Genomic DNA, 19,944 nt, shown 5'->3' on the forward strand with positions numbered 1-19,944 from the left:
TTTCTTTTACTGTTTTTTATATGGTATAGAGGTTGATGGTGTGTTGGGGTCAGTCAGTATAGAAAGAGGAGTGAGTGGGGGTTGAGGAGGTGAGTGTGGGGTGGGAGGTCACCCCGCAATTTTAGCAGGGAAAAACTCAGCAACAAAATTCAGAAAAAAAGATTCAAACTGTTGAAATTTGACCAAAACACATAGATTCTTCCATATGTCACTTCTTCAGTGCTAGAAAGCCAACAATCTGTGTGCATGGACTGGTCCTGATTTGGAGTACACTCTACTTTTTGTAACTGGTATTCCATCCTTTTTAACCATGCTCCTACACCCAATCCTACAGCACCATCTGCTATTCCGGGGCAGATATCTGCACTTTCTTGATGCACATTATACTATGTGCGCCCAGTAGAGAAGTTGTGTATCAGGTTGACCCTAAGAATGATTACTAGTCTCTGATGCCCCGGACCTGATCTCTATGAATGGAAATAAGGCTTTGTATCAGTCTGATTGGCTATAGTGGACTCTGCTTACTTATTTTCGTTTGTCTTCAGTACACAAGAAGCCGCTCCAGGAAGTGGAGATTGCTGCGATTACCCATGGTGCCTTGCAGGGACTGGCATACCTGCATTCTCACAATATGATCCACAGGTAAACCTTGTTCTGCTTTTAGCTCTTCTGCTCTGTCCATTTCTGATAAAGTTAGGATTGTTAGAAATACAATATTTGTAATTTAATGTCAAGGACACCAAAAAGTGATGAATTGAAAGCTTTGAATTAATCAGAACTCATGGAGTTGCACTGAACCTTTTCAGAAGCCCACTAGCCACATGCAAATCATTCCAACAATAGGAGCAGTCCAGCCCAGACTGCTAGGGCCTGCCACCACTGCACAGGAATTCAAGCAACCCTAGATATGTTTTGCCATCATTTTGGGTTATCCTTGTGGTGCATCCTGATTTCCTAGGTGCAATGATCAAGGGGCCAAACCTGATTTGTACGATTTCCACATTTTGTAATGGCACAGCGAGCCGAATAAAAGGCTTTGACGGTTGCCTAAGAAATACCACAGGTTATGATTGATTCAAAGGCTTCCATCTATCACTATTCAGTATTTCACAAGTCCCCCTGTGTGTGTTAGGCAAGCTAGATGTTGGACCCAACCTTGCTTTGCCTACAGTCCCAAGCTACTCTTCACTAATGACAACTATTTAGGATGAAACGTGGCTATGGAGGATGGGGGGGGTTGTGATTGCTTGCTGAAGGGATGCGTCTTTGTAATTTGGACTCTACTATCACCTTTTGGCATGGGACCAAGGCTGATTTGAATATATTTTCCCCTTCTGATTCATCTGTAGTTGCACAGCTGAAAAATGAAAGTTTGATGGGTTGTGCAGAGCAATGGCAGTTATGATTGATTCTGAACCTTCTATCCATCACTGTTCAGTATTGTATACCGTTAAGAGACAAGGCGAACAATCATTCAGGAACCACCTTTGCTAAAGCCTCTCCATACAGGCTCCGAAACATCTAGTGTAATAGTTTGCTGTTTAAGATCACCGCCATCCCCCCACATATAGCTTAATGTTTCAGTGGTTCCCCTGTTAGAGCACTCTATAATTTTAGTCAAGGTAGATGACCGGAGAATACACTGGATTAACCAAGTGGATCAATTGTATGATTTTTGTGTGTTGTGTTTTTTTTTAAACGTGTTTATTTTAAACAGGCAGGTTATGGCAATACAAAGCTTAATCACTTGCGACATGAAGCATACAGTAATACCATTTGACGCTCCTCCCACCCCACCCTTCGGTCTCAAGTTCCGTCTTCACGTCCCCGCAGGGGATCTCCATCCTGAATAGTTCTCCTGGCCAGTTGGGGCTTGAAAGTCAGGGCCGGGAACCCCTGGTCAAAATCCAATACCGGACCCCAGATGTTGCGGAAGCGATGCAAAGTGCCTGCCCCGGCAGCCGTCACCGTCTCGGCGATCAGGATGTCCCAGACTTTCATCCACCAGAAAGGCATGAGAGGGCCTTCTGTCATTTTCCATGTGCGGGCTATCACGTTCCTGCCCGCAAGTAGGCATTGCGATAATAGTTTGGCCTTGGGACCAGACCTTGGGTAGATCCCGGGGATCGGTGCTCCAAGGAGGATAGGTTCGGGGCCAAGGGTAGTCGCACCTGAGTGATGTCCGCTATCGTCGCTAGGCATTGTTTCCAAAAGGCTTGAGCCTTGGGGCAGGACCACCACACGTGGAAGAAGGAGCCTATTTGGCCGCTTTGCCTCCAGCATTGAGGGTTGAGTGTGGAGTTCATGTGATGAAATCGTAGGGGAGGGTAGTACCACCGGAGGAGGATCTTGTAGGCGCACTCTCTATTTGTGATGCATGATGAAGAGGTGTGAGCCCGGGACCAGATGTCAACCCTCTGTTGGTCTTCAATCGGATGGCCCAGGTCCGCCTCCCATAGGGCCATATACCGGGTCTTGGAGGATAGGAAATCCGTTTGGAGGCGCTTGTATAGAGTGGAGATTCTTTCTCGGGGCGGGAGCTCATTAAGGGTCAATTCGATGGCTGTGGGGGGATGAGTAGCCGCCTAGCGAGTCTGTGGGTGGGTGCACCAGTGGCGTAGCTGGGTATATGTGAATCTATCTTGTTCCTGGATCCTAAATGGTTCTTTGCATCGCTCAAAGGTGCAGGGTCGGCCCTCTTCAAAAAGTTGACCCAGGGTCTCTAGGCCTCCTGCAATCCAGGCCTTAAAATTCCGGGGAGACAGACCAGGAGAGAAGGTCGGGTTCATGAACACAGGGGAGAGGGGGATGAGCCCCATCGGGATCCTCTTCCGTTTCAACACCTTGTACCACACCGAAATGGTGTGTTTGGTGGATGCCAGAAGATTCCGCCACTGTCGCCGTTCCGAAAGGGGGGAACATGTGGGAGAAAGCGTAGCGGGAGGGTAACTGCGCTTGTTCGAGGTCCACCCATCTAGGGCTGTTGGTGAGGACTTGCCATGATTGGATACAAGACAGTTGAGCCGCCATTTGGTATTTCTGCAGGTCAGGGACCCCAAGGCCACCCAGTTTCGCGTTGCCCAGCATCATGGATTTAGGGATCCTGGGCTTTTTCCCCCTCCAAATAAACTGCAGCATTTTCTTCTGTAGGCGTTGAAGGGCTGGCGCCGGAACCGGCACCGGTAGTGTGGAGCACGCATACAGAAATCGCGGTAGTAAGTTCATCTTACAGGCTGTAATACGGCCCATCAGCGATATCTCTTGTGCCGCCCAGCGTCTCAAATCTGCCTACAAGTTTGTAAATAATGGGGGAAAATTAGCCCGATAGGTCTCGCTTGGGTTGGCCGGGATCTGAACTCCCAAGTAGCTAATTCCTTTGGTCGTCGATTGTATTGGGCACAGCGGAACTAGAGCTTCTCGGGTCAAACCCACTCCCATGGCGGCTGATTTCCGGTAGTTGACTGTGAAGCCTGTGACCCTTCCATAGCTCGTTATCTGAGCCAGGGCTTGAGGGAGGGAGGAGCGGGGTTTCTTGATAGTCAGGAGGACATCGTCTGCATAGAGGGCCAGCTTGTGGTGTGCCGGGCCTGATTGAAAGCCTTCGACTGCAGGGTTCAACCTGATCCGCTGGGCAAACGGTTCCATAATTAGAGCGAAGAGAAGTGGCGACAGCGGGCATCCCTGTCGGGTTCCGCAAGTTAGGTTGATGGGGGAGGAGAGGGTGCCATTAACTCTGAGAAGGGGTTTTGGGAGCTTTGTAATTTGCCAGCGTCATAGTGCAGAACTCCGTGCCAAATCCAAAAGCCTCAAGGGTGAGCCTCATGAAAGTCCAATCCACTCTGTCGAACGCCTTGGTCGCGTGCATGGCCAGAAGCACCAATTCTTGGGAATCCCGGGAGGCAAGTTCCACCAGATCCAAGGCTCTTCGAATGTTTTCGGCCGTGGAGCTGTGTCGTAGGAAGCCACTCTGATCCGCACTGATTATCTCCGGCAAGAACTGAGACAGACGTGATGCCAGGATTTTAGAGTAAATATTAGCATCTATGTTGAGCAGGGCAATGGGTCCATATGATGCAGGGTTCTTCGGATCGCCTCCAGGTTTAGGTACTAAGACCGTAATTGACTCCTGCATGGATGGGGTTACAGTGCCCGTGGTCCTGAATGAGTTAAACAACTGTACCAAAGGTGCTAATAGTTGGGGTTTGAAAATCTTGTAAAACCTGTTTACCCAACAGGGCCAGGGGCTCGGGATTTAAGGGCTTTTATTGCCTCGTCCACTTCTTCGTCAGTAATCGGCGCCTCCAGAGAGTCACGGGCTGTTCTTTTAAGCCAGAGAAGCGCTGCACCCCGAAGGTATTCCTTCTGTTCCCCCATGTCCCGCACTGGAGCGGTCATCACCTGAGTCAGGTGGGTCGCAGCGAGCTGCAGTTTGTCCTGGTCAGTGTAATGGACCTTGCCTCGTTGGTCCCGCAGGCCCACAATTGTATTGTTCCTCTTCGCCTTGGCAAGTTTGGCCACTAGTAGCTTATTTGCTTTGTTGTTTTTAGCATAATAAAACTGTTTTGCTTTTGCCATTTGGTGGGCAGTGTGTTCGGCATAGTGGGCCCCGATCTTTTTTTGTACTATCCGGATGACTAAGTGAGTTTTAGGGGTCCAGCCCTTCTCCTTGTGGGTCCTCTCTGCATTTTTAAGGTCTTCTTCAAGGCCTTGGCGAGTTTGACAATTGTGTCTATGATAGGCCACTCCTTGCGCAATCAGTTCACCCCGCACTACTGCTTTCATTGTGTCCCAAGTATTGGCGGTAGAGGTGTCTTCACTGGGGTTCTCCTTAAAGAAGTTGGTGATCGTGGTTGCGATCGCGTCTCTGAGTGACATCTCGTTGAGAATCGGATCATATAGAGTCCATCTGCACTGTTGGGGGTTAGCTGGTTCCTGCACTCGGATTTCGAGGGTCACCGGAGCGTGATCAGACAAGATTCTGGAGCCAGTTGTCACATTGTTGGTGAACGTGAAGATTTGTGGGGACACTGGAAGATCTATCCTGGAGAAGGTTCTGTGGACATAAGAATAAAAGGAAGTCTCTTTTGGATGGGTGGAGTACTCTCCATGAATCCACCACCCCCAAAATTCTAAATAGTTGTTGGAGAGCCAGCGCTATGGTGAGGTCTCCGGCACTGGGTTGGTGTGACTTGTCTTTGATGCGGTCCGGGACCCCATTGAAGTCCCCTCCAATCACTATCTGGCCTTCCAGAAACGGGGAGAGAGTTGTACTCGGGGATTCATAGAACCGCGCCTGGCCGGAGTTAGGTGCGTAAACGGAAATTATAGAATAGAGTTGTCCTAGTAGTAGGCATTTCACCGCCAGGTACCGCCCCTCTGGGCAGCTTATAGAGTCTAGAATTTGAGGGTTCAGTCCCCTCCCAAATAGAATAGCTGTGCCACCCCTCTTGGAGGTCCCAGATGCGAAAAGTTGCTTCGGAAAGTTTCGGGAATGTAGGCGGCTATGGTCTGCCGGCAGCAGATGGGTTTCTTGTAGCATAGCCACTGCTGCACCGTCGTTCTGAAGCTTCTGTAGGATGGACTTGCGTTTGGCGGGTGAATTTAGTCCCTTGACATTCAGGGAGACGAACCTCAGAGTTCGATGTTCTGGGGCCAGTTCCGGGGAGGTTGACAAGTCCTGGGGTAGACGGGGGGATGTAGAGGGATCAGCCATCATGTCGCGGAGTGCGTGGCCATTCCCCAACCTGCCTGTGGGTTTTTCTCTCGGGCCGCCAACGGGAGGTCCGAGTTTTAACTGAGGGTGGCTGACCTTTTGCGGGTCTAATGCCTCCCTTGGCCAACAGGGCCATAGAACAGTGTGTAGCCAACATGGCTAACCTTACAGGTAATCTTAGTGGTTTGTTCCAAGTACTCATAGATGGACTGTGCGTTGGAACCGGGCATGGACCATGGAATAATGCCCGCTGCATTAAGGATGAAGCTTATCTGTGTTCCTGAGGGTGCTGATCGGATCATGGTGCCGGGCTGCGAGCCGGGAACGAGGTGGAAGCTCCATCATGGGGTCGCATACGGCTATTTCCTCTTCCGGAATCTGGGAACCTTCGACCAAGAATCTTGTGTGGGATTAGGGGAGGCCACCAGGTTTGAGTCAGCCGTTGTTTCGGAGGGCAGGAAAGACGAGGGTTTGGAAGCATCTGGGCGCAGGATGTCAGTAGCATCTTCCAGGTGGCTAATTTTCCTGAGTGAGCCCTTGTAGGAAAATTGCAAAGCTGTGGGAAAGAGCCATCTGTAGCAGATTTTTTGAGCCTGAAGAAGGGTGGTTAGAGGGCGAAGGGCTCGCCTCTTTTGAAGAGTAAGAGGAGAAAGGTCCTGAAAGATCTGGAGGGAGGTCCCTTGGAATGTAATTTCGTCTTTGGAGCGGCTTATCGCCGAGATGGCTTCCTTCGTGGTAAAGAAGTGCACCCTAGTGATGACGTCGGGGGGGGGGCATCCGATTCGATCTCTGCGTCGGGGTTCAGCCTGTGGGTGCAATCTAGGAGAAGCTGTGAATCTTCGAGGTCAGGGAGGAGATATTGGAAAAAGAGGCCCACATATTCAGCCAACCCCTTGTCTGGGATCGAAGTGGGAGCCCCCGAATACAGAGGTTGTTGCGCCGGGCCCTATTTTCGAGGTCCTCTTGCTTGTATTCCAGGATGTCGTACTTGTCCTGCAATAGTCCGATTGAGCGTTGGACCTCAGTTAGCGCGGAGGCATGATCTTGGATATGATCCTCAACAATTCCCACTCTTTGTTCAACCTCCGAGACTTTTTTATCTGTGCTTTCCAGTTTAGTTGTGAGTTCCGCCATACAAGAGCGGATTTCTGATTTGATATCCGCCATGAATTCACGTATATCTTCTTTGGTCACCAAAGGTCCCTTGTTATCTAGGGATTCCCGTGAGATAGAGGGGCAAGAATCTTGTTTTTTAGCTTTGTCTGAAGCGGTCAGCAGAGTTGCTGTGTCCGAAGACTTGGTGGTCTTTTGTTGCTTGGTCATCGCGCTGGTTGTCAGCGGCGGGACAATGGCCGCCGGGAGCGATGTAGCGGTGAAGAAGAGTTGCTATGGGAGCTGCTCACGGGCCCCCAGAGGCTAAGAAGCGCTGCCCGTGCAGGATGTAGGCCTTATCCACGGGCAGCAGGGCCGTGGGCCGGGGCGCCCCAGGAAGGGCTCAGGGGGAAGAGCATGCGGGCTAGGCCTACCTCAAATCTCTCAAGGGGCTCCTGCTGAGGGCTCCCGCCGCCAACCGTTGGGGGGCAGGGTCTCCCATCTCCGCTCCAGGAAATTGAGTCACTTCAAGGGCCGTTGCATGTGTCCATAGGCCGGAAGGTAGGCCCCACCGGGGACCCAGGTGGGCCACTAACGCAGCCCGCGTACATCTCCGTCCGCTGGAAGTGTAGCTGTAAGGCGGCGTGGGCCGGGGCGCCCCAGGAGGAAGAGGGTGCACAAAACGGGGCCAGTGCATCCAGGGCTCCTCGCCGGTTCCAGGGTGGGGCCCGGGCCGCCCTCACCGGCCGATGGAAACAGTCCCCGCTTCTTGTCTAGATATCCGGATGTTCGTCCGTCCCCTCCGGCTCGAGTGCTACGGGGAGGATCGCCTCCCAATTCCTGACTGCGCACGCCATCATACGTGCGCCCGCCATCTTGGATTCTCCGAGCGGCAGAGGGGGGGACCGGGATTCAAGTGATGAGTACAGTCATAGTGCTCCCTCTCCCAGCTTTCATCTTTGAGCTGCTAGTGCCCCATCCATTCTGATCCACATAGCTGGCGTCGATGGGTCATGTAGGCCATAGGAACCGCACAATTTTAGCTATAGCAGCGTGCAGTCCACGGGCGGCATTAGAGGAGCAACTGCATCGCGTCGGCTCCAAACCACGCCCCCGTGTGTTGTGTTTTGAAATTTTACTTTTAGAATCCTAATCTGACTTCAAATGAGAACAATATCTGAGTTACTTGTTGGCTCGCCTGCTGAAAATTAATTTAGAATTGAGATCGGGCTTGTGTAAATGACCTCTGACTAGTGCTAATAGATGTAATCTTTGCTACACAAGCATACATTAGTCTCTATATGTAGTGTAACATAACTTGGCTTGGGTTTCTGAATAGTTGTCATGCTCTGTTACCTTCGTTTCCCCAAGTCCTGCAAGTTACTGTACTGTTATCAAAATGGCATTGTGCAAGATTGTAGCAGTGCAGGGATGAAAAACAAACTGGTTGCAATGGTTTTCTCCATGCAGTGAAGAGGTCTAGTGACATATGTGCTGGCCCAAGAAAGATGGCGGTTAGCACGAAGAGGCCCCATAGACCAAGCTACAGAGGCAGATTGCAAATTGGCTTGGGAGGATACGACACCACACAGAAGCAGACTTAGCAGGTCTCCGGGGCCACAGTCATCAGGTGAGTGTAGGGGAGAGCACCAGAGGAGGAAGCAGGGGAGTGTTTTGGGGCATCACTGTAGGATGCCTTTACCCACAGAATGAAACACTGCAGTAAGGGTGACCCAAGTTGTGGTGACCCTGAACCTATTGCAAAACAGAAAGTTGATGTTTGGAAGGTTTTGAATTACAAAATGTAAATTGAGGGCGGGCATCACTTCTGAAAACCAATTCAATCTAATTACATCGGTCTATGGGTTCTAGCAGTGACCTGAAATGCACTTTTTGAAGGAATAAAACTGTGAGGCTGAACGCATACCATCCTATGTAGTAAATACTTCTGCATTCACAATGAACAACATAACAGAATCACAAGTTAATTTCTTTGCATCTTCTTGGTAACAATCTTTAATGGTATATGTTGTGCCTTGTTTGAAATGGAAACAGCAGAATCAGTAGCTGATGCACTTCAGACTTGGAAGTCCATCATCAGGGCTAGCTCTGTCCTCAGCTTGTCTCATCAATGATTAAAACTACTTAAACAGACCTTTCCTAAAATGCTGCAGGTGTTCCTTACGGCACTCTCCCTCAACTCAACTAGATACAAAAGTATAAATCTTTAATTAAATAATCAACATCTAAAATAGTCAATACATATTTATAAAAACATCGCCACCAGTGACAGAATACTCTATCACAGTCTTAAGATATGCCTCTACACACTCATATCTCTTTCTAGAGTGTGTTATTCAACACCAACTTGGCAAGTTAAAACATAGTAGATTTTAAAAATTGCTCAACATTTTTCATCCCTTTTGGTAACTTTTCATTGATTACAGGGATTTCTTCCTATACTTCTCCAGCATTGGATCTTTGATGGATTCACATGTTCTGAATATTTCCCGTCATCAGGCTGGGAAACCCTGGTAACTTAACTTTCCTATGGAAAAAAAGTCTGCCATCTTCAGTATCCCGCCAATGTCGTTGTGGGTGCTTTTAGCAGCGCCAATGGGACGCCGAGTGTATAGCTCTACCCCAGCAGATTCCCCTCAGATTTTAACCATCTTCAAAACTGTTGAGATTCCTCTCCTGAGAGAATATTTATATTTATTCAAGAACACCCTTTTCTTCAGCATTTGGTTTTTCCCGTCTTTCGATGCCGAAAAAGCTTCACTTCAACTCCATTATGGAACCTTCAGGACCGGAAAAGTCCTTGTTCGGGCCAAGTGAGACCTGGGGCCTGAGGAATGTGCATGAGGGAGACAGCCACTCAGAGTTCCTTTATTGTCTGTATCCGAACCATTTGGCCGACTGATGTGACATCTGCCAAGGGTTCTCTCAAAAGACCCTTGGAGACAGAAATAGACACTTTATTTGTTGGCTCAATGAAGGGGCCTACCCGGCATCAGCGGACGGCTTGTCTGTTAGGCAAAGTTTGTATGCGGTACCCTCTGGGACCCCTACACACAACTAGGACTACAGGTGTAAGCAAAACCAACCTTTGGTACAAGTCTGTACCACAAGGTTTTTGGTAGCGAGCTGAGCAGCCAGGCTTTACTCAAGAGGGAATATGAGCTTGTAAGGGTGTTACACAAAGGTCTATAATTACAAGTATTCAGATAGACACACTCAAGGTTTCTTAGTAAAACACTTATTAATGTATTACACAATCATTTATAAAGCATTCATTAGATGAGGCAACCAATATCACACAAAAATTATACTACAGTACTGATTACTAAGCAGTTGAGCTCCCTTGAAGTAGGAGCAAAATAGCATGTAAGTAGGAGTAAAAAGGCATACGTTAATAAAACGACTATTACAGTTACTCTAAAACAGTGCAAATACTTTGAGTTCACCAGAGGAGTTGATTCAATGCAATAGGTAGGCCAAAGTCAATGGACTAGTGTCTCGTATAAGTAAAAACGGCTCTGGTATTTAAAACGGAAAAGTCTTTGCCACGGTTCTTAGAAGTAGTTCACGGAAGAAAGTTTTGCATATCTGGTCACAAGCTGACTAGGCCTGCAGGTTGCCAAAATTGTATGCACTTTAGCGTTGTAACAGTACCTTATAACGGAGAAAAAGAGGCAGCTGAAGACTTCTGTTCCTGGCAGTTCCTGCAGATCTCTCTGTTCCTGAGCCTCAGTCGGGACAAGAGGGAGGACGTCTGGGGACTCCTGCACTCCACGGGGACTGGTCGCAAAGCTTGCAACTTGACAAATCTTCGATTCCGGTTGCTGTTCTTCAAGCCCACAAACTGGTGTCCTTCCCCCTGGTTAATGCTAATCAGCTCCGAGAATGGTATCAAGGTGGCTTACAAGTTGATTTGTCCTACCAACTCAAAGGAAGAAGTCGTCCTTGAAGGGCTGCTCTGTCGAGGTGAACTTGGTGATTCGGACCTGCAGCAGGATTCCACTGGGCAAACCAACGGTCCAGTAGTTGCAGCAGCTGTCCTCTTCCAGCTAGTCTTTGATTCTTTTTTTCCAGTGGTCGACTCTGCTTTGCAGTCCAAGAGACTCATCTTTTAATTAGTTTTCTCCCATTCATTCCAGCCCAGCTGCCACTCACCCATCAGGGTGGCTGTCCTTGCTGGACAGTCAGCCAGCCAATCACACCAGAGTACATTTAGGTTTCCTAGGAGACTAAGCACAGGGAGTTTTGGGCACCTCCCTCACTTCCTGGCCACCCCAGACACTCGGGCGCCAGAGGCGGTCTTCAGTCCTAAGCCCGCCAAAGGCGTAGAAATAAAGGGACCAAACCTAGTTTGACGGGTCGAGACAAACACTAGAAGGACCTTTCCAAAAAGAAATGGCGAAAAAAGAAGACCGGGACCTGTTTAAACAAAGGGGGCTCAGACGCCATCTTGAAAAACATGGCTCCCGTGATTTTTAGCTATGGGTGTTCGGGGTTGGGAAAAAACCATCGTAGTTAGTTGTAAAACCACTGCCACCAGCCATTTCGATAGGAAAGGGTAGCATTTGACTGCTACATGAGTTTCTAGACATAGGGGATACTAGGTAACCCCTCCAGCACTCTATTGTAAGATAGTGTGTACTGGGTCTAGGAATTTAAAAAGACCAGTAAGGTCAATTTAACAGTAGCTTATCCCAGAGAAGGTATTTAAACTTTGGGACAGCCTAAAAGGCTATCCTGTGTCACTGCACTGACGGTGCTGTGTGACACACATGAAAAGATGATGCCTATGGAGTTATCTAAAACTCCAAAACCAAAAAAAATAAACACAGAAAACAAACAGAATTAAAAAGTACATGGTCCCAAAGTTCAGCAAAAGAGCTGGGGGTCTCTAAGGTAGAGAGCAATGAACACATTTTGAGAATTCTCCCTAACATCTGAGGAACCGGCGACCAAAAAGTAGAGGACAGGTGCGGCTAAATAGTCTTCCAGCCATGACAAGGCCAAGCACTCATTGCCTCTTAAAAAAACTCTTTCTAGTGGTGAAAAATCCCACGTAGTCTCCAAGCAATCTTCTCAGGGTACTACATCAAAGTCACCATCAGAGAGACCAAAAGAGAAGGGATCACGCCAGTCTTCGAAATCCCATGACTCATCCCGGAAATCTCAGTCTTCGACAATCTTGCCAACATCTACATCTCAACTTCCATCGACGACTTCCTCGATGACGACTACCTCGTCGACTGCCACCTCGACGACAACCATTCCGTCGATGATGAAGAAGAAATCCCAGGCTAAGAAGCAGATAAGTACATAGTCTACTGTGCTGGAGTATTCAGGAATGAAGACTGAGGTATTGTCCCCGAGAGGTATGGTAAAAATCCTATCTGGGCCCACAGAACACAGCCAGCCTCTTTTGGACATGTCTCCAACGGTCTTACCTGAAGAAATTCTGCAGCACGAAATCACATCATATGAATATGCAGTATTTGAATCAGATCCAGAGGAAGGTGGTTTGCAGGCCCCCATTCCAGAACCATCTACGGGATTGGGCCTGCTGCAAATATCTCAGACACCTTCTTTACCGTCTACATCAGCAGACATAGGTGGTATTCCATCCCAGCTCCCTCTCTTAAACCCTCATTCCTTGCTATCCATGCAGTTCCTATCCACACTTCAAGCTCTGCTCGGTCAGTTGGATGCCAGACTTCCGCTGCCTCAGGCTCCAACAATGCAACCATATCGAGACCCACACGTTCTGCCTCTACAAAAACTGGCACCTTACCCTGTTCAAGACCAGGGCTTATACCCTAGAATGCAGTCTCCTCCCAGCCCCCCTAATCCACCTCTTCTGACATTTAGTCCTCGACGAAGAGAACAGGAAGAGGGTGAACTGGTGGAAACTGATCAGGACACTGATCCATAGGATTTGCTTTCCACTATCTCCCCTTCTCCAAGGAGAGCTGACACATGGGACACAGATCCAGACAAGGATGCACCAGGTAGCCGCCTCTGCTCCCCCTACCCCCGGACGCCATTGGAGCTTTTCACTCCATGATGATGAAAGCCTGCCAAGAGTTTGACCTGATTCTGGAAGAGGAGAAAAAATATTGTTTCCTCTTTGATCATATGGGGAAAAGGAAGAGAGCAGTTTTTTCCATTCCAATTCTTGATCATGTGTGGCAGCAAGGCCTCTGTACCATGAGGGCGATTGGAAAAGAAATGTAAGGCTCTGGATTCCTCTCCAAAACGCCTTACTTCGCAAACAACGCCAGAGTCAGTCGTCTCTGCTGCAGCTAGCTGGAAAGCCTGCACACAGCACAAGTGTGCCACTTCCCCAGACAGTAGCAAACACAAGTTGGGTACCTTTGGTAAGAAAGTACTTACCATTGGGGCAACAAAGTTGAAAGCCGTGAACTCACTAGCCATCATCGCACGATACGACCGTGAAATGTGGCATAATTTAGCCCCTCGATTAGACCACCTGCCAGAACAACAAAGAAAGTAAACTCTGCTGTTGGTGGATGCGGGAGAAGATGCGTCAAATTACTGCATCGATATAGCTGTAAACCTAGCCGAAACCTGCTTTAAACAGATTAGCAATGGGGTTGTTCTCAGATGCCAGGCTTGTCTTCGCTGGACAGACTTTCGCCAAGAGGTGCAGCACAAGGTGGTGGATATGCCGTGCAAAGGTGATAATATTTTTGGCGACACGATAGATGAAGCCCTGAAGGAAATGAAAGCTGATTCAGACACGGCTAAATCACTTGCAACACTGCAAAGCAGGAGATCCTTTTGCTCCTTTTGTGGAGTATCAGGGAAACTCAAGATTCTCATGCTCTAGGGAAAACAAGGGCTACAGTAGATACACATATTCACAAGGTTACAAGCGCAACTTCCAATCTACCCAGCACAATCGATATTACCAGGGACAAAGGAAGTGTGGATCTTCCTCCTCCTAGAGAGGCTGGCAGAATAAAACACAGCAATGACTGCCACAAGGACAGTCAAATTGGAAGAAATGTGGCGTTCCACCTCAACGAAAGGCATTCTATAACTACAGACAGATGGGTACTACATGCTATCCAGTACGGTCACTTTTTGGAGTTCAAGTGTCCATAGTTCCCAATCCCCCCAATAAAGGTATCTCACTCACACCTTCACCTCTTGCGGCACGAGGTATGTCACATGATCACGAAAAGAGCCATCGAGAAAGTACCTCTCTCAGCAAGAGGAAAGGGCATGTATTCAAGGTTCTTTGTGGTCAGAATAACGGATGGAAAATCGTGCCCGATTTTAGACCTTTGGGTAAAACATAAGAAAACAAACATTCAAGATGGTAACGCTGCAAGAGGTGATGAGAGCAGTGCAACCACTTTCATCTCTGGACCTCAAGAACACATTTTTTCATATACCAATTCACCCAAAAGCACCAAAAATACCTCAGGTTTGTAGTGGGCGAAAGCCACTTCCAATTTCGGGTCCTAACTTTTGGCCTAAAATCAGCACCCAGGACATTCACCAAGTGCCTGGAGCCAGTAGCAGCATTCCTCTGGAAGCAAGGCCATCACATTTATCCGTACTTGGACGATTGGTTAGTTCGGGGATCAACCTACCAACAGGCTATATCGTCTCTCAACAAAACAGAGACTTTGCTCCAACAATTGGGCTTTACCATCAACTACAAGAAATCCTGCTCAATTCCCTCAAAGAGCTTGGTCTTCCTTGGAGCATAATTCCTTACAAACCACAATCTGGTAAAACCCTCTGTGGAAAGAGTCAAAAGGCTTCCTGCTCTAGCAGGCTCATTTACACACAGCAAACTCATCACAGTCCGCTCTTACATGGCTCTTCTGGGAACCATGTCATCTTGCATTCCTCTGATTCCCCACTGTCGCCTACACATGCGCCCAGTGCAGAAATTCTTCGCAACCAGATGGTCCCAAATCCAGGGTTCCTGGTCGGACAGGGTAATCGTCTCCCGGCTACTGGCAGACACTCTGAAATGGTGGACACACCCCTTCAACATCACAAAAGGAATGCCACTCTTCGAGCCAAACCTCCAACGCACCATTGTGACCAATGCCTCCCAATGGATGGGGGGCTCATTTAGACCAGCACCAGGTCAAAAGGCCTCTGGTCACCTGCAGAAACCTTACTGCATATCCATGTCCTAGAGTTACGGGCAGTTCACTGGGCTCTCAAATCCTTTTTCCCCCTCATCAAGAACTATGTGGTGCATTTCCTCACCGACCACACGGCCACAATGTTTTATCTGTGGAAGCAAGGGGTAACGAACACGTTCAGACGTCTTATCCCAGGAAGCACAAACCATCTGGCACTGGGCCATCCGCCACAACATTCAGATCCAACCCTTCCACCTACCAGGGATACAGAACAGGCAAGCAGATACCCTCAGACGGGAGTCCTCACAGACATACGAGTGGCACCGGCAAAGCAACTGCCCAGCATCAGGTTAGCCGGGATCTTCTCAAAATGGGGCCTTCCCTCTATGAACCTTTTTGCAAGTCCCGAAAACAAGCAATGCCAGCAGTTCGCCAGCAGAATTCCACATCCATACTCCTGAGGAGACACAGTCGCCTTCCCTTGGAGTGGGATGTTTGTTTACGCGTTTCCCCCCTTTCTTCTCATAAGGAAAACCATACAACTTATTTGAAAGACTCCTTGCAGGATAATCCTGGTGGCCCTGTTCTGGCCCAGGCAGACCTAGTTCTCCAACCTGCTTCAGCTGGCAGTGGACAATCCGATTCATCTAGAATCCCAGCCAAATCTCCAGTCCAGAACAACGGGATGATCTTTTATCACAATCCAGACTCCCTCAAATTGGCGGCATGGCTCCTGACCACTTCGAATTCGGAAATCTTAATATCCCGCGGGACTGTCGTCGCATCCTGGCAGCAGCAAGAGCTCCATCCACCAACATCTCATATGGCCGAAAGGGGAAAAGATTTTGTGCATGCTGTGCACAACAACCTAATCTGCAGCCGGTAGATGGAACGCCTCAACAACTCCTTCCTTACCTTTTGCTATTGGCTACAGAAGGTCTAGCGGTCTCTGCCATCAAAGTGCACTTGTCTGCGATCTCCAGATTTACACGTAAAAGAACATCATCTCCACTCTACAGTGACAGGCTAATCAAGCATTTCTTGAAGGGTCTCTATCGAAACTTTCCTTCAAGGAAAAGGATTCCACTTGTATGGAGCCTCAACCTGGTTCTGGCAGCCCTCATGACTCCCCTTTTCAAACCCATGTCCACAACCCACATCAAGTTTCTCACTTGGAAGGTGGCCTTTCTGGTGGCCATTACGTCTTCTAGACGGGTGTCAGAACTCCAAGCCTTGGTCATTGATCCTCCATATCTTCGATTCATGAGAGACAATGTGGTTCTCTCTGCAAACCCGCATTTCATTCCTAAGATACCATCGGAATTTCATAAAAATGCAACAATCACTCTTCCAACCTTTTTTACAAATGCCTCTTCACCAGCTGAAGAGACACTGCACTCTCTAGATGTCAAGAGGGCATTGAAGTATTACTTGGATTGCACAAGATTGTTCAGATCTCACTCAACTCTTTGTGGCCTTAGGCCCTTCCAACAAAGGGAGATCAATTTTCGAAAAAGGGCATCTCAATATGGGTGGAATCTACAATATGTTTCTGCCACGCAAAGGCCAACATGCCATTACAATCAACCCCCAGAGCAAACTCCACGAGAGCCACGGCTGCCTTAGCGGCTCTCTGGTCGGGGGTACACATCGGAGACATTTGCCAAGCGGCAACATGGGCAGTGCCCCACACTTTCACCAGGTACTACTGCTTACATCAGCAACATGCCGAAGATGTGCAATTGGGACAGGCAGTCCTTCGACTGTTCCAGTAAGGTAAGCCCCGCAGCTTCCGGGGTTATTCCTGTCTTTTGCCTTACAGACGTATTTTTATTGCTATTGTGTAAATGTCGGCTTAAGGTCTATATTATGTTTGCCTGGTCTACGTCTCCAAGCATGTATACTGCTACAAAATCTATTCACAGCATGTGAATCCATGAAAGATCCAATGGTGGAGAAGGGAATAGTTTCTTAATCATTCCTCCAGCGTTGGTATCTTTCATGGATTCACAGGCGCCCTTCAGCCTTCCCTCTCAGGCAAACATCCTATATAGGTCATCCTCCTTCTGAAGAGGTTAAAATCTGATGGGAGGCTGCTGGGGCGGAGCTATACACACAACGTCCCATTGCTGCTGCCAAAAGCACCCACAACAACGTTGATGGGACACTCAAGTGTCAGAATTTTTACTAAGTTAAGTTACCAGGGTTTCCCAGCCTGACGGGGAATATTCACAGCATGTGAATCCATGAAAGATACCAATGCTGGAGAAATGGAGTAAGAAACTATTCCCTTCTCCAGCATAGATTCACAAGCTCTTGATTATTCCCCATAGCCAGGCTGGGAATCCTCTGTAAAAGAAAGTTTCACTTAAAAAACTGTATTTCTCCCATAAACAAATCACTGTCCTCTAGGTAATACTGCCCCTAGCCAACGGCAGCCCTCTCCCTAAGCCCCTGCTCTGGCATCCATCTTCAGATTTTTACTGCATACTTCAGTGTTGGACATCCTCAAGATTTTGTGCTACTAAATCATCAACAGTCAGTGTCAGTGCAGGATGATACTTATCGCCCCAGCGTGGCTGAGGCAGATTTGGTACCCGGACCTTCTCAGCCTGTCCGCTTAGCCGCCAATCAAGCTACCAGTGGTCCCTGATTTTCTTTCCAGAGAAGGAGGCGCAATCCTGCATCATGACCCAGGATTGCTCAACCTGAGTGCTTGGCTCCTGCAGCCCTACAGTTTGGAGGATATGAGTTGCTGGCAGACTGCAGCCAAGGCCGGGGCATCCTCGACTCTGAAGTGCTATGCTCAAAAGTGGAAGCATTTTGCTACACAGTGCCGGTCGCAGAAGATTACCCCTCTGAGGGTCATGGCCCTGCAGATTCTTCTGATCCTTGGCCAAGGCTGGACTGGCAAACGCCTCGATTAAAGTACATATACCGACTATTTCCTGCTACACCAGGCCTCCAAGGTCTTCATTCTGGTCACATGGCTCGTCAAGGAGTTGCTCAAAGGACTTTTTAGATCTTTCCCACCGGTGAAGGTGCCTGCCCCGTCGTGGGAAACTCAACGTAGTTCTGACGAGGCTCATGGGGTCCCCCTTTGAACCTATGCATTAGGCCCCTCTAGTTTGTCTCGTGGAAAACAGCCTCCCTCGTGGCCATCACCTCTGCCAGGAGGCTGGGTGAGATCCAGGCCCTGTCCTGCAAGGGTCTGGGCATCATGCAAAGCTCCCTCTTTAGGGGAATGGATGGAAACTATGGATATGAACATGGAACTCGAGAAATGAATGTCCCTCCATAGTGGCTGCCCTTATGAACTTTAGAAAGTGCAGGGGGAAATTGAGGCTCTTGGCTGATTAACAGTAGATTTTAACGGAGTCAACTCTGGGAGCAGAGAATGCTAGACTGCTATTGGAAGGACGGGTGGGGTTTTTCGCTCTGGTATAGGTGAAGGGGGCGATAGGATTTGAACAGGTATGCAGGGGTAGGGAGGGGGGGCTTGCAGAGGGTGTCTGAAGGGAAACAGAGATGGGGCTCGGGATTTACTGTGGACCTCATCCTATGAGGTTAATCATGTTATTTTATGGTGTTTCTGTCAAATATGTAAATAAAAACAGCGTTATGAAAAAAGAAAAGGTTTTTAGATGCACGTTCTGCATAACATAAATTGAAGAGGAAGTGTTGAAGGTAAAGTGGTGCAGGATGCCTCTAGAGAGAATAGAGGATCAACTTAGAAACAGGCAGAAACACTCAGTTTTGTTTCAGTATAGCAAACCGGAACTGCTTAACTTCAGGTTTGCTGCACCTTCTTGCTCTGGATCTGGGAAAGACAGTTCATCTGGATTCAGGCACTTCTACTTTTGAAACTGCCACTTACTCATGATCTAGGACAGTTGTGAAGTACTAACGGGTGGTGGTGTGTGTTGATGCCCTGCCTAGGTTCACAACCTGTTCCCCCCAGCCGTTCTGCTGGCTCTCACAGGGCTGTTTCCTGCTCAGGTGGTGTGGGTTGTGTGCCTGCACTCACAGACCTGGGAGAGCCGATGGAGCTGCTAGGAAAGCTGGCTGTTTCCTGCTCAGGTGCCAAGTGTTGCATCTCGACACAGCGCCTACTCTCACAGCACTGCAAAAGCAGTCAAAGAGGAGCGACTGGAGAGTAGGCTGCTTTTTGCTGGTCCTTGCTTCTGCCTGCTCATGCTTAACCCCTTTTGCCTGCCTTGAGTCTAAGGCATGAGGAGCCTCTGAGTGTTAGCGGGCTCCACGCTATTGGTGGATGTGCGACTCCCTATCCTGTTTAATGCTATTCATGGCTGCTAGTTTCTCCATGCAATTTGGGAGTCAGAGAAAGTTTTTCAGTGGCTGCTTTGGCCACTACTATGAAGACGATGTGTACGTGAGAGCTGACAGAGCTTTTATTCTCTGGCAACGCCACCAGTTTATGAAACTATAAAATTACCATAAAAGCTACCTTCTAAGACACCTCTTCACCTATTTTATCTATCCGAAATTACAAGGAATTATAAAGTATGTAAAGAATCATAAAGAAATACATCCCGATGAGAGAAGAGCTTTATGCCACTGCACCCAGAGGGCATCAAGAAAAAGACAGACTGGGGATCAGCAGGGCATGAATGTTGAGAGCAAACGTAGAGGGAGGGGGGGGCTGACTTGGGACAAGCCTCCCTAACAGGCCCAGCATTTCTCTTTTACATTGTCTGCTCCTTTGGTGTGGACTTGTCCTTTTTGCATCTCTGGAAAGTGACAGCAGAGAAGGGAGAGGGAGATGTACTTGAGCTAAGCCTATAGAGCCAGTTGGGCGTTCCCTCTGCTTGGAGAGTATTTTCTTTATTAGCATATTTTAATTATTTGGAATTCTTTGCACACAACTGGACCTTCCTAGATTGTATTGTAGCGAGTAAAAAGGTGGAGGAGCGGTCCTTGTGTATGGCCTGCATGCCAGCTGGGAGTACCTTAGGTTTAAGTATATGTGTT

General features: G+C 48.4%; 1 protein-coding gene across 10 annotated transcripts in view; it reads left to right on the plus strand.

Moving 5' to 3' along the window:
* TAOK3 (TAO kinase 3) overlaps window positions 1–19,944 on the plus strand; it is a 2,703,337-nt gene that overhangs the window by 866,788 nt on the left and 1,816,605 nt on the right. For all 10 annotated transcript variants that reach the window (XM_069619192.1, XM_069619190.1, XM_069619185.1 and 7 more), the window contains one exon: window positions 546–642. In XM_069619192.1, coding sequence (XP_069475293.1) covers window positions 546–642 — 97 coding nt within the window. The remainder of the gene's footprint in view (window positions 1–545; window positions 643–19,944) is intronic.

This window comes from Ambystoma mexicanum, chromosome 10 (assembly GCF_040938575.1).
Source record: "Ambystoma mexicanum isolate Mex_15411 chromosome 10, UKY_AmexF1_1, whole genome shotgun sequence".
Lineage (NCBI taxonomy): Eukaryota > Metazoa > Chordata > Amphibia > Caudata > Ambystomatidae > Ambystoma > Ambystoma mexicanum.